Source organism: Cebus imitator, unplaced genomic scaffold (genome assembly GCF_001604975.1).
Source record: "Cebus imitator isolate Cc_AM_T3 unplaced genomic scaffold, Cebus_imitator-1.0 Scaffold15, whole genome shotgun sequence".
Classification (NCBI taxonomy): Eukaryota; Metazoa; Chordata; class Mammalia; order Primates; family Cebidae; genus Cebus; species Cebus imitator.
This window is the reverse complement of record NW_016107330.1, coordinates 9560616-9572597: the sequence shown is the minus strand read 5'-3', so window position 1 is coordinate 9572597 and position 11982 is coordinate 9560616. Positions and strand designations below refer to the sequence as shown.

General features: G+C 50.3%; 1 protein-coding gene across 2 annotated transcripts in view; it reads left to right on the top strand.

Annotated features, from left to right (window-relative positions):
* Window positions 1-11982, top strand: part of LOC108287492 (aflatoxin B1 aldehyde reductase member 3) — a 25857-nt gene that overhangs the window by 2067 nt on the left and 11808 nt on the right. The window contains exons 2-7 of one of the 2 annotated variants that reach the window (XR_005196472.1): window positions 3591-3778; window positions 3968-4072; window positions 4840-4936; window positions 5148-5247; window positions 5793-5922; window positions 8186-8393. Coding sequence is in view for 1 of the 2 variants with exons in the window: in XM_017505937.2 (XP_017361426.1) it covers window positions 3591-3778; window positions 3968-4072; window positions 4840-4936; window positions 5148-5247; window positions 5793-5922; window positions 8186-8347 (782 nt within the window). In the remaining variant the exon portion in view is untranslated. Of the gene's footprint in view, window positions 1-3590; window positions 3779-3967; window positions 4073-4839; window positions 4937-5147; window positions 5248-5792; window positions 5923-8185; window positions 8514-11982 lie in introns of those variants that run through there. The other variant, XM_017505937.2, reaches the window with a different exon arrangement.

Below are 11982 nucleotides of genomic sequence, written 5' to 3'. Positions count from 1 at the left end.
TGCGATCATGGCTCATTGCAGCTTTGACCTCTCAGGGCTCAAGTAACCCTCCCACCTCGGCCTCCCAAGTAGCTGGGATTACTACAGGACTGTGCCACTGCACCCGACTAATTTTTTATATTATTCATCGAGACCGGAGTCTAACTTTGTTGCCCAGGCTGCTCAAACTTCTGGGCCTCCTGCCCTGGCCTCCCAAAGTGCTGAGATTACAGGTGTGAGTCACTGCAGATCTGCACCCTCTGCCTGGCCCTTACTTCTGATTTTTTTTTCTTTTCTTTTTTAAACCATCTCTTCCATCTTTGAGTCCAAGGTTGGCTGGGCCAACGTCCTCAGATCTCAGATCTGAAGTGAAGTGCACACTGAGAAGCAGAGGCATGATTTGGGAAAATTCCTAATGAATAGTACCTTAAACCTGCTCCCTGCCAGATCTCAAGGGCTCCAGTGACTGCCCTCCTGCCAGCCTATGTGACTTTCTAAGTGTGAAAAGTGGGAAGAGGACTCTCCACGCACCTGTTAGTTCGGCCCACTTGGAACTAAGATCCTTTTTTTTTTTTTTGAGACAGGGTCTCATTCTGTTGTCCAGGCTGGAGTGCAGTGGCATGATCTTTGCTCATTACAGCCTTGATCTCCCAGCGTCACGTGATCCTCCCAACTCAGCTTCCCAAGTAGCTGAGATTACAGGCATGCGCCATCATGCCTGGCCAATTTTTGTATTTTTTGTAGAGATGGGGTTTCACCATTTTGCCCAGGCTGCTCTTGAACACTTGGGCTCAAGAGATACACCCACCTGGGCCTCTCTAAGTGCTGGGATTATGAGGGTTAGCCACTTTGCCTATTCTCCAGCTAGGATTTTTTTCTTTTTCTTTTAAGACAGAGTCTTGCTCTGGCACACAGGCTGGAGTGTAGTGGCAAGATCTCGGCTTACTGCAACCTCTTCTTCCTGGGTTCAAGTGATTCTTGTGCCTCAGCCTCCCAAGTAGCTGGGACTACAAGTGTGAGCTACCGAAGCCAGCCTCCAACTAGGATTCTTAATAGGGGGCAGAGCACAGTGTGTTCAGCTCACTTCTTTTGTTTTTAGAGAGTTTTGCTCTGTCTCCCAGGCTTGAGCGCAGTGGCATGATCTGGGCTCACTGAAACCTCCACCTCCCAGGTTCAAGCGATTCTCCTGCCTCAGTCCTCCATGTAGCTGGGATTACAGGCATGCACCACCATGCCCATGTAGGTTTTGTATTTTTTGTTGGCAAGGCTGGTCCCAAACTCCTGACCTCAAGTGACTTGCCCACCTTGGTCTCCCAGAGTGCTGGGATTATAGGTGTCAGCCACTATGCCTGGCCTTAAGCTCAGTCCTGAATCACTTGATTGGCCACTCACTGATCTGTTCTATCCAGTAAGTCTAATTGATACCTGCCTTTCCTTCCCAGGGGCCCATGTGAGGCCTCGTAGGTCTCTTTTCTTAATTCCTGCTGCAGTCTCCTTGCTGATTTCCCCATTTCCCGGCCTGCTTTCTGTCCATGCTGCATTCAGAATCATCTCCAGAACCACAACCTCTTTCCCCATCTTGAAAGCCTTCAGAGTTGGCCGGGCGTGGTGGCTCACACCTGTAATCCAAGCACTTTGGGAACCCAAGGCGGGTGGATCACCAGGTCAGGAGATCGTGACCGTCCTGGTCAACACGGTGAAACCCCGTCTCTACTAAAAATACAAAAATTAGCCAGGCATGATGGAACATGCCTGTAATCCCAGCTACTCAGGAGGCTAAGGTGGGAGAATCGCTTGAACCAGGGAGTCGGAGGTTGCAGTGAGCCGAGATCGCGTCACTGCCCTCCAGCCTGGTGACAGAGCAAGAATGCATCTCAAAAAAAAAAAAAAAAAAAGACTTCAGAGGCTCCCTACAGCCCCCTAAAGTCCAGGCTCCCTGGGGTGCACTCAGGGCCCTTTGGCATCGGATCTGTGGTCTCTTCTTTTGCACCAAGGGCCCCCGTGGACCTGGTGCTCTGGAAACATGACTCCCACACGTGGCTTTCCACACACCTCTTGCTTGCCTCTGAGCTTTGGCTACGTCCCCACACTCTGGAATGAGCTGTTCACCATTCCCCACCTGGTGGCCTCTGACTTCCCCTTGGAAGATTCTGATTCAGATTCTAAGGCAAGCCTTTCTGCGCTCCCAGTGGGCCTCACGCCCCTATGCTGTGGGTTTCTCTAGTGCCCTGTGCATCTCCCTGCCTCACTTACTCTAGAGTGGCCCCTGAGGCCGTGAGCCCTGGACAGCAGGGATCAGCTCCTCTCCCAGCCCCTCATGCCTGGCACATCCAGCTGCACCACGGTGATGGTAGCGGCAGCTCATAATGAGCACTTTTATCCAAGTTCTGATCCATCCTCAGGATCTCTCTGCAAGATCGCACCATTTTCACTGTCACATTGATAGTTACAGGAGGCAGTCAAATGCCTCTGCAGATCGGGGCAGGTCCTCCGTGAAACCCCACCTACAAGCCGAAGACAGTTTAAAGCCTGAAAGCCAAGCTACAGGTGAAGTCCTTGGACAGGATTGAGAAACTGTCTTCCTGCTTGGCACACTTTCCTCTGGTTGGTCTCCACTCTTCACCTATTTCACACATACCCACCCTTTCCTAATCGGTTTTCTACAGTGCTGTGGCCACCTGTGAGTGGTGTCTTGGTGTGTTTGCCTTAAACTTTTTTGCATACTAGCACACCAATCAGTACGCACTCCCCATTCTGAGTCCATAAAAAGCCCTGGACCCAGCCACACTGAGTAAAGTACCCACCGAATTGCAGGGGTGAAGGACCCTGAACTGCCCTACCCCTGGGTCTCTCTCCACTGAGAGCTCACCCTTCATTTGTCATCATATCCTCACTCTTTTTGGAGGTATGTCAAGAGCTCAGGAATCTCCGAACACAGGTATAAGCTATCGTACAGGCAGGCTGGGGCGCATCTGGCCCAGCCACAGACAGCCGATACACAAGCCAGAATTGGCCAGACCCAGGGGGCAGGGTGCCTCCAGCGGCAGGTAGTGGGGTCTGGGCAGGGGGCCATCACTGACTGGAGATCCCAGCTGGAAAAGTGACCGAGAAAATTCCTGCGTCAACGTTACAGTTGAAGGGATCAAGACGCGGGCTAGGTAACTTCGTGAAGATTGCAGAGTTAGTCATAGCTGAGCTTGAATATGAACCCAGCCCTCTCTCTTAACCATTATACCAGACCCCATTCCAATGTTTGATCAACTGGCCTGAATTTTCTTTTCTTTCTTTTTTTCTTTTTTTTTTTTTTGAGATGGAGTCTCAATCTGTCGCCCAGGCTGGAGTGCAGTGGCGTGATCTTGGCTCACTGCAACCTCCACCTCCTGGGTTCAAGCAATTCTCCTGACTCCTGAGTAGCTGGGATTACAGGTATGCACCGCTGTGCCCCGCTCATTTTTATATTTTTGGTAGAGATCATGTTTCACCATGTTGGCCAGGTTGGTCTCAAATTCCTGACCTCAGGCGATCCACCTACCTCAGCCTCCCAAAATGCTGGGATTATAGGCATGAACCAATGCACCCAACCCTGAATTTTCATTTCTCTCTCCTCTCAGTGAAAATTCATACCAAGGCCAATCCACTGTTTGGGAACTCACTGAAGCCTGACAGTCTCCGGTTCCAGCTGGAGACATCGCTGAAGCGGCTGCAGTGTCCCCGAGTGGACCTCTTCTACCTGCACATGCCAGACCACAGCACCCCGGTGGAAGAGACACTGCGTGCCTGCCACCAGCTGCACCAGGAGGTGAGGGGACCCCTGAACTCTGGGAGGTGGTCCGCCACTGCTCTCCTTATCCTGATCCCACTCATGAGGGCAGAGGCACCAGGGTGGTCCCAGGGTGCAGCAGGAAACAGCCCCACTCCCAGGGGCCCCACCCTGCCTCCCCTTCCTGGTCTGGGCTGTAGGGTTCTGACTGCGGCCTCACCTGTGCAGGGCAAGTTCGTGGAGCTTGGCCTCTCCAACTATGCTGCCTGGGAAGTGGCTGAGATCTGTACCCTCTGCAAGAGCAACGGCTGGATCCTGCCCACTGTGTACCAGGTGAGGACTGGGGCTAGAGAGGCCACAATCTCCGGGACTCCTGCTCAGCATGGGCTCTCTTTGCCCCTCTGACTGCCCCCCGTGCCCTCTGCATAGCAGCCACTCCCCTGCTGAAACCTGCAGATGGCTCCCAGGTACCCTCAGGATGCCGTTCAAGCTCCTCAGCCTGGCCACTGGGCATTGGCTTCCTTCCTGCCTGAGTGTGCACCTTGGTCCCTTTCTTCCCCAACTCGCCCTGCACTCAGCCTGGAACCCACCCTCCCCGCTACTGCCCCTTCTCTGGGAGAAGGGTTCAGGTCTCACACAGGGGTGTCTTCCCTTGGAAGCTTTTCTAGATGGGCCCAGAAGACCCTGAGACCTCACGTCCTCGTTTACCTCCTTATCACTCATTCTACAAATGTTTGTACATCTGCTGGGTGCCAGGTACTGGTCACAGAACTTTCTAGTATATTATGTTTGCCTCTACTTGATTATAACTGTTTATACTTGACCTTACTATAAATCCTTGAGGGAAGGGACCTTGTCCTTTTGGCTTAAGCATATAAATCTGACAACCAGCTTATAGTTGGTGCTCATAACAGTTGGCTGAATGAATGAATTTTCCTTGGGCATAAGCCCCCTTCACCAGCACCAGTACGAATAAGTATGTGCCCAGATGGTTAAGGTCCTAGAATTGTTAACGTCTGAAATAAGGGTTCTCCAAGGGTAAATTTGAAGTCTGTTCTTCTGACACGTCCCCCCTCTCCCCGGGGTCCCTCTCCCTGCAGGGCATGTACAACGCCATCACCCGGCAGGTGGAACCGGAGCTCCTCCCCTGCCTCAGGCACTTTGGACTGAGGTTCTATGCCTACAACCCTCTGGCCGGTACGTGGAGCATTCCTGGCCCTGTCCCAGCCTATTCTCACCCCACTGATGCCCAGCCCGGGACGTGGGAAGCAGGGAGGGTTTGACAAGAGGCTGGGCTGCGTCCTTCACCCCTCCTGGGTCCCTGCCCCTTCCCTAGTCTAGAGCCCTGAGGGACGTGGCAGCTTCTGGGGTACTCTGGGACTGGGGGCTGATTGCTGCCTTCCCACAGGGGGCCTGCTGACCGGGAGGTACAAGTATGAGGACAAGGATGGGAAACAGCCCCTGGGCCGCTTCTTTGGGACGACATGGGCAGAGTTGTACAGGAATCGGTGAGCAGGGGATGCCTGGTGAGGATGGCTATGGTGGGGTCCGCTTATGCGGAAAGAAGTCCTGGGCTGCTCCTGGGGTGAGGCCTTTCCTCACTGCTGCACCTCCTCCCCTGCACTCCTTCGGGAATTCCCAAACCCTCTGTGGGTTTTCTTGTTGCCTTGAGACCTCCAGGAGTAAAGGAGGCTCCCTGGACTTTGGGGTCTTGAAGTCGTAGCTCTTTCCTGAAAAATCACCTGCTAGGAAGGAAGGAAAGAGTCCTGGGGGGAGGTCTGCTCCATCTGAGCGGCCGCTGTGTCCCTAGGGAAAGTAAGCTCAGGCTGATGAGTCCTCAGGAGTAAAGATGCGTTGGGGTCTCTGGTGAGGGGGCTGGCATCCTGGGTGGTTCTGGTGCCCAGTGAAGTGGGAGACCTATGACTCTAGAGGACACCGGCTCCTCAGGACCACAGGGTGTGGGTGGGGCAGTGGCCCTGGATGGCTCTTTGGTTGTGGCTCCCAGTGTGACCCCCATGGTACTGATCCCTGTGCCACTGTCCCCCCTTCCCAGCTACTGGAAGGAGCACTACTTCGAGGCCATTGCCCTGGTGGAGAAGGCCCTGCAGGCCGCGTATGGCGCCCACGCCCCCAGCATGACCTCGGCTGCCCTCCGGTGGATGTATCACCACTCACAGCTGCAGGTAGGCAGCGACCTGGGTGCTCAGCTTCTGCCCTTTCAAAGGGGACCAACATCACCTTTAGGTGAAGGCTAAAACATTTGTTTTCTTGATTCCTCAGAAAGTTCTCTTTCTTCCAACTCACACAAACACTCTTCCCACTGGTCTTTTTCTATTTTTTATTTTTTTGGCAACAGTCTCCCTCTGTCACCCAGGCTGGAGTACAGTGGTGCAATTTTGGGTCACTGCAACCTCCGCCTCCTGGGGTCAAGTGATTCTCCTGCCTCAGCCTCCTGAGTAGCTGGGATTACAGGCCTGCACCACCATGGCCAGCTAATTTTTTGTATTTGTAGTAGAGATGGGTTTCACCATGTTGCCCAGGCTGGTCTCAAACTCCTAAGCTCAGATAATTTGATTTGTCCTCCTCAGACTCTGAAAGTGCTGAGGTTACAAATGTGAGCCACTGTGCTTGGCTTTCCCACTGGTCTTTGATTGTATCTGAGTGTCAGGATTTGTTTATTTTATTTATTTATTTATTACTATTATTTTTTGTCTAAACATTCCACAATGCAGGAGTGTCAGGATTTGTAATGAGGGCTTCAGTACAGGGATTTCCTTATTCTTAGGCTTTACGAAATATGATTATCCCAGTATTATTGATGAGGAAACTGAGGTTCATTCAGCTATTAAAGGGGCAGACATTTTAACACAGTTTGAGTGTAGAGCCCACTAGTCTCATTTTTTTGGTGGAGGCTGGAGTTTCCCTCTCTCGGTGGCTCATGCCTTCCTCATTCAAATTTATATCCAGCTCCAGCCTTAGATGTTGGCTAGTGTCTGGCATATATACAGTCGGTGATCAATAAATGGGTGCTGAGTGCTCTACATAATTTTTCACACCCATAACCATGTTGAAAATAGAGAAGAGGTTGCCAACATTTTCTCCCATTCTGTAGGCTGCCTGTTCAATCTGGCGACAGTTTCTTTTGCAGTGCAGAAGCTCTTTAGTCTAATTCGATCCCATTTGTCTATTTTGCTTGTTGCCATTGCTTTCAGTGTTTTCGTTATGAAGTCTTTGCCCATGCCTATGTCCTGAATGATACTGCCTAGGTTTTCTTCTAGGGTTTTTATGGTTTTAGGGCTTATGTTTAAGTCTTTAATCCATGTTAATTTTTGTATAAGGTAGAAGGAAGGGATCCAGTTTCAGCTTTCTGCACATGGCTAGCCAGTTTTGCAATCTATCCATCTGACAAAGGGCTAATATCCAGAATCTACATAGAAATTAAACAAATTTACAAGAAGAAAACAAACGACCCTATCAAAAAGTAGGTGAAGGATATGAACAGGCACTTCTCAAAAGAGGACATTTATACAGCCAACATTTGAAAAAAAGCTCATCATCACACTGTGGAAGACAGTGTGGTGATTCCTCAAGGATCTAGAACTAGAAATACCATTTGACCCAGCAGTCCCATTACTGGGTATATATCCAAATGATTATAAGTCATTCTACTCTGAAGACACATGCACATGTATGTTCATTGTGGTACTGTTCACAATAGCAAAGACTTGGAACCAAACCACATGTCCATCAATGTTAGACTGGATAAAGAAATTGTGGCACACATACACCGTGGAATACTATGCAGCTGTAAAAAAGGATGAGTTCATGTCCTCTGCAGTGTCATGGATGATGTTGGAAACTGTCATCCTCAGTAAACTAACACAAGAACAGAAAACCAAACACTGCCTATTCTCGCTTGTAAGTGGGAGTTGAACAATGAGAACACATAGACACAGGGAGGGGAACATCACACACCGGGGCCTGTCAGGGTTGAGGGGCTAGGGGACGGATAGCATTAGGAGAAACACCTCATGTAAATGACAGGTTGATGGGTGCAGCAAACCATCATGGCACGTGTGTAGCTATGTAACAAACCTGTACGTTCTGCACATGTACCGCAGAACTTAAAAGTATGTAAAATAAGAAAATAGAAAATAGAGAAGAGGATTGAGTCTCAGAGAGGTTTAATAACATAGTCATGTTTACACAGCTGCTGTGGGCAGAACTGGGCTGTGAATGTAGGTCTGCCTGGAAGCGCCCTGTGGCAGTAGGGGAGAGGATACAGTTTCACGTCACATGGGTACAGCTATCCAAGGCACCTTAAGTTCTTTCTGGACATATGGCGTATAAGAAACCCCACATCTCAGCAGGGAGGTGGCCGGGAGGGGTGTGAGTGGAGTCGCCGTGCAGTGGAAGAGGGTTGAAGTCCGGCTGTCTCCCTTGCAGGGTGCCCACGGGGATGCGGTCATCCTGGGCATGTCCAGCCTGGAGCAGCTGGAGCAGAACTTGGCAGCGGCGGAGGAAGGGCCCCTGGAGCCGGCTGTCGTGGACGCCTTTCATCAAGCCTGGCATTTGGTTGCCCTCGAATGTCCCAACTACTTCCGCTAGGCCCACTGTGGCTCAGGCTGCCCCAGGCTTTTCTGTCACCTCCTTTGCTCACACTTTCTCTAATTTAGAACTGCCCCAATAAATTCTTAGGAACAGAACTATTTGGACAAAAATCTAACAGTAGAGTCACCACCAAATGAAGAATGAAACCTCCCAAGATGCTGTGTTAGTCTGCTTGTCTTGCTATAAAAAAAAATACCTGAGACCAGGCGCAGTGGCCCACCCCTATAAACCCAGAACTTTGGGAGGCTGAGGTGGGCAGATCACCTGAGGTCAGGAGTTCAAGACCAGCCTGGCCAACATGGCAAAACCCTGCCTCAACTAAAAAATACAAAAAATTAGCTGGGCATGGTGGCGGGTGCCTGTAATCCCAGCTACTCAGGAGGCCGAGGCAGAAGGGTCGTTTGAATCTGGGAGGCAGAGGTTGCAGTGAGCCGAAATTGTACCACTGTGTCGCTCCACTGCACTCCAGCCTGGGTAACAGAGCAAGACTCCATCTCAAAAAAAAGTAAAAATCCCTGAGACTGGGTAATTTATAAAGAAAAGAGGTTTCTTTGGCTCATGGTTCTGCAGTCTCTACAAGGAAGCATGGTGCTGGCACGTGCTCCTGATGAGGGTCTCAGGAAGCTTACAGTCATGGCAGAAGGGGAGGCAGAGCCAGCATGTCACATGGCGAGAGAGGGAGCAAGAGACAGAGAGGGGATGAAATTGCAGGCTCTCTTAAATAACCAGATCCTGTGTGAACTCAGAGCCACAAGTCACTCATTACCGTACAGATGGCACCAAGCCATTCAAGAGGGATCTACCCCCATACCCTAACACCTCCCAGCAGGCCCACCTTTAACTTCGGGGATCACACTTCAACATGAGATTTGGGGGAGGGACAAATTATCCAAATGATATCATTGTGCCAGTAGCCCCTAAAATGTCATGTTCTTCTCACATTGCAAAATAGAGTCATTCCTTTCCAACAGTCACCCAAAGCCTTACCGTGTTCCAGCATCAACTCAATCAAAAGTCTGTTGGATGGGCCCCCTTGTGGCAAGATGGCTAGCGAGGGTACACTTTCTGCAGTCCAGGAAGTAAAAATTGTGTTGCCGAAAGATCCTTTGTCTCAGTGCTAATTTTTCTTTGTGGCACTGAGCTTCTGTTTCCAACACGTTGGCACCCTAGATGGGGACCCCCATTCCCTTCTGGGGTGGTCTCCAGCTGAGACCCACCTGGTGCAAAAAATAAATTAACCGGGTCTCTCAGCAATGTGGGAAAAAAGAAAAGCTTCAAGCTTTGGTAGAAATCCTAAAGTTGAAGTGTGCATGCGAGACAGCAGTGTGAGTGTTTCCTCTCTGCAAGATCTGGGATAGTTTCATAAGGCCTAGAGGTTGGATAGAGCAAAGCAAAGTGAAGAGGAGGGAGAGAGACCTCCCAAAGGGCGGTGGGGGGACAGCTGGAATCCTCCCCTGGAAAAAGAAAAGCGTCGGTAGCCGAGAAGGTTCCGGAGGAGCCCCAGTAAAGGCCCCTGCGGCGGCCGCAGCGGTGCCTGCGCTAGGCCAGCTGCACGTCGGGGCGGGGCCCAGGGAAGCAAGGTCGCAGGTGCACGGGGGCCGGGCCGCTCTGAGTGGCAGCGCGCCCAGGTGGCGCACCTGACAAGTGCTGGGGGGCTGCCCAAGGCTAAGCAGAAAGCAGCGTGGTGGAGGTCGCCCGCGAGGCCGCTAGACATGGCCAGGGGTGCCGCAAAGGCAGCAGGAGGGGCCGGGACAGGCTGGCTGAGCAATGGCCGCCGCAGCAGCCAGACGGTCCGAAGCCCTGTACGGGGAACCTTGTGGGGCAGACGGGCACAGCACCCCCTGCCTGGCTGCCTGCACCCTGAGGAGGACCCCGGGGCACAAGAAAACCAGCAACAGCAGCCCAAAGCAAACCCCGCTCCGGCCAGCAAAATGTGGAGCAAGAAAGCTGAGGTATGTTGAAAAAAAAAAAAAAAAAAAAGGCTTTTTCTTTTGAAACTCAGGCAAAACAACTAAGCCAAAACATGTTAAAAAAAGTTTAAAGAGGAAAATTATAAAGTAAAAGAGGAGGGAATTGTGGGAAGTATTAAAGTTCCTCTTTAAAGTTTTCTTTCTTGCTGAAGAATAAATGATAAGTATGCTAATAATTTTGTTAAGCCCTATCCTGTGTAGCTGTTAGACATGCCACGCTTACAGGCACATGGTATATTCGATGTCCTTGTACTTTAACTAAGATATCTGTGCTGGGAGTACTCACAGGCATGTCCCAGATCTCCATTGCTTTTACCTGTTTAGAAAAGTTCGTTGTTAGCCAATCAAGTTTTAGTTTAAATTGTGATGTCTGGCTCCAACCAGCCAAGATCAGACACAGCAGTAAGGACAACCCCAAATGTGTAAGGAATAAATATGTGTGTTTTCCTTTGTTCATTGTACTCTCATGGCAAGTTGGCTAGTGAGGGTACCCTTCCTGTAGTCCAGGAAGTAAATATTGCATTGCTGAAAGATCCTTTGTCTCAGTGCCAATTTTTCTTTGTGGCACCAAGCGTCTGTTTCCAACAAGTTCAAAGTCTCATCCGAGACTCAAGGCAAGTTTCTTCCACCTATGAACCTGTATAATCAAAACCAAATTATTTACTCCCAAGATACAATGGTGGCACCCATATTGGGTAACATTCCCATTGCAAAAGGGAGAAATTGGCCAAAAGAAAGGGGCAACAGCCCCACACAAGTCTGAAACCCAGTAGGGCTGGCATGAAAATGTAAAGCTCCAAAATCATCCTTGACTCCATGTCCCACATCCTGGCCACACCGGTGCAAGCAATGGGCTTCCAAGTCCTCAGGCAGCTCCACATATGTGGCTTTGCAGGATGCAGCCCCCATGGCTGCTCTCACTGGCTGGAGTTGAGTGCCTGTGGCTTTTTCAGTCTCTGGGTACAAGCTGCTGGTGGCTCTATAATTCTGGGGTCTGGAGAATGGTGGCCGCTTTCCCACAGCTCCACTGGGCAGCGCTCTAGTGGGGACTCTGGCTGGGGGGCTCCAACCTCGTATTTCTCCCCGGCGTTGCCCTAGTAGAGTCTGTGAGGGCTGTCCTGAGGTCCTCTGACATGACTTTGACCCTCTTTTCCCCATCATCTTGGCTATTAGCCCGTAACTCCCTTTTAGTCATGCTCATCTCTCTAGCAAGTGGTTTCTCTACAGCCCACTTGAATTCCTCTCCTGAAAATGCTCTTTCCTTCTTCATGACATGGTCAGGCTGTAATTTTCCAAGCGTTTATACTCTGCTTCCCTTTTAATTATAAATTCTAACTTTATGTCATTCTTTTGCTGCTGTATCTGACTGTAGGCTTTTAGAAACAACCATGCCACATCCTGAATCCCTTGCAGCCTAGAAATTTCTCCCACTAAAAATTTCTTTCTCCCATCAGAAATTTCTACATCATCATTCTTAAGCTAAACCTTCCACAAACCCCTTGGACAAGGACTCAATGCAGCCACATTCTTTGCTAAGGCATTACATGTTTAACCTTTGGTCTAGTTCCCAATCAATTCCCCATTTCCGTCTGAGACCTCCTCAGCCTGTCCTTCACTGTCTGTATTTCTTTTTCTTTTCTTTCTTTCTTTTTTTTTTTTTTT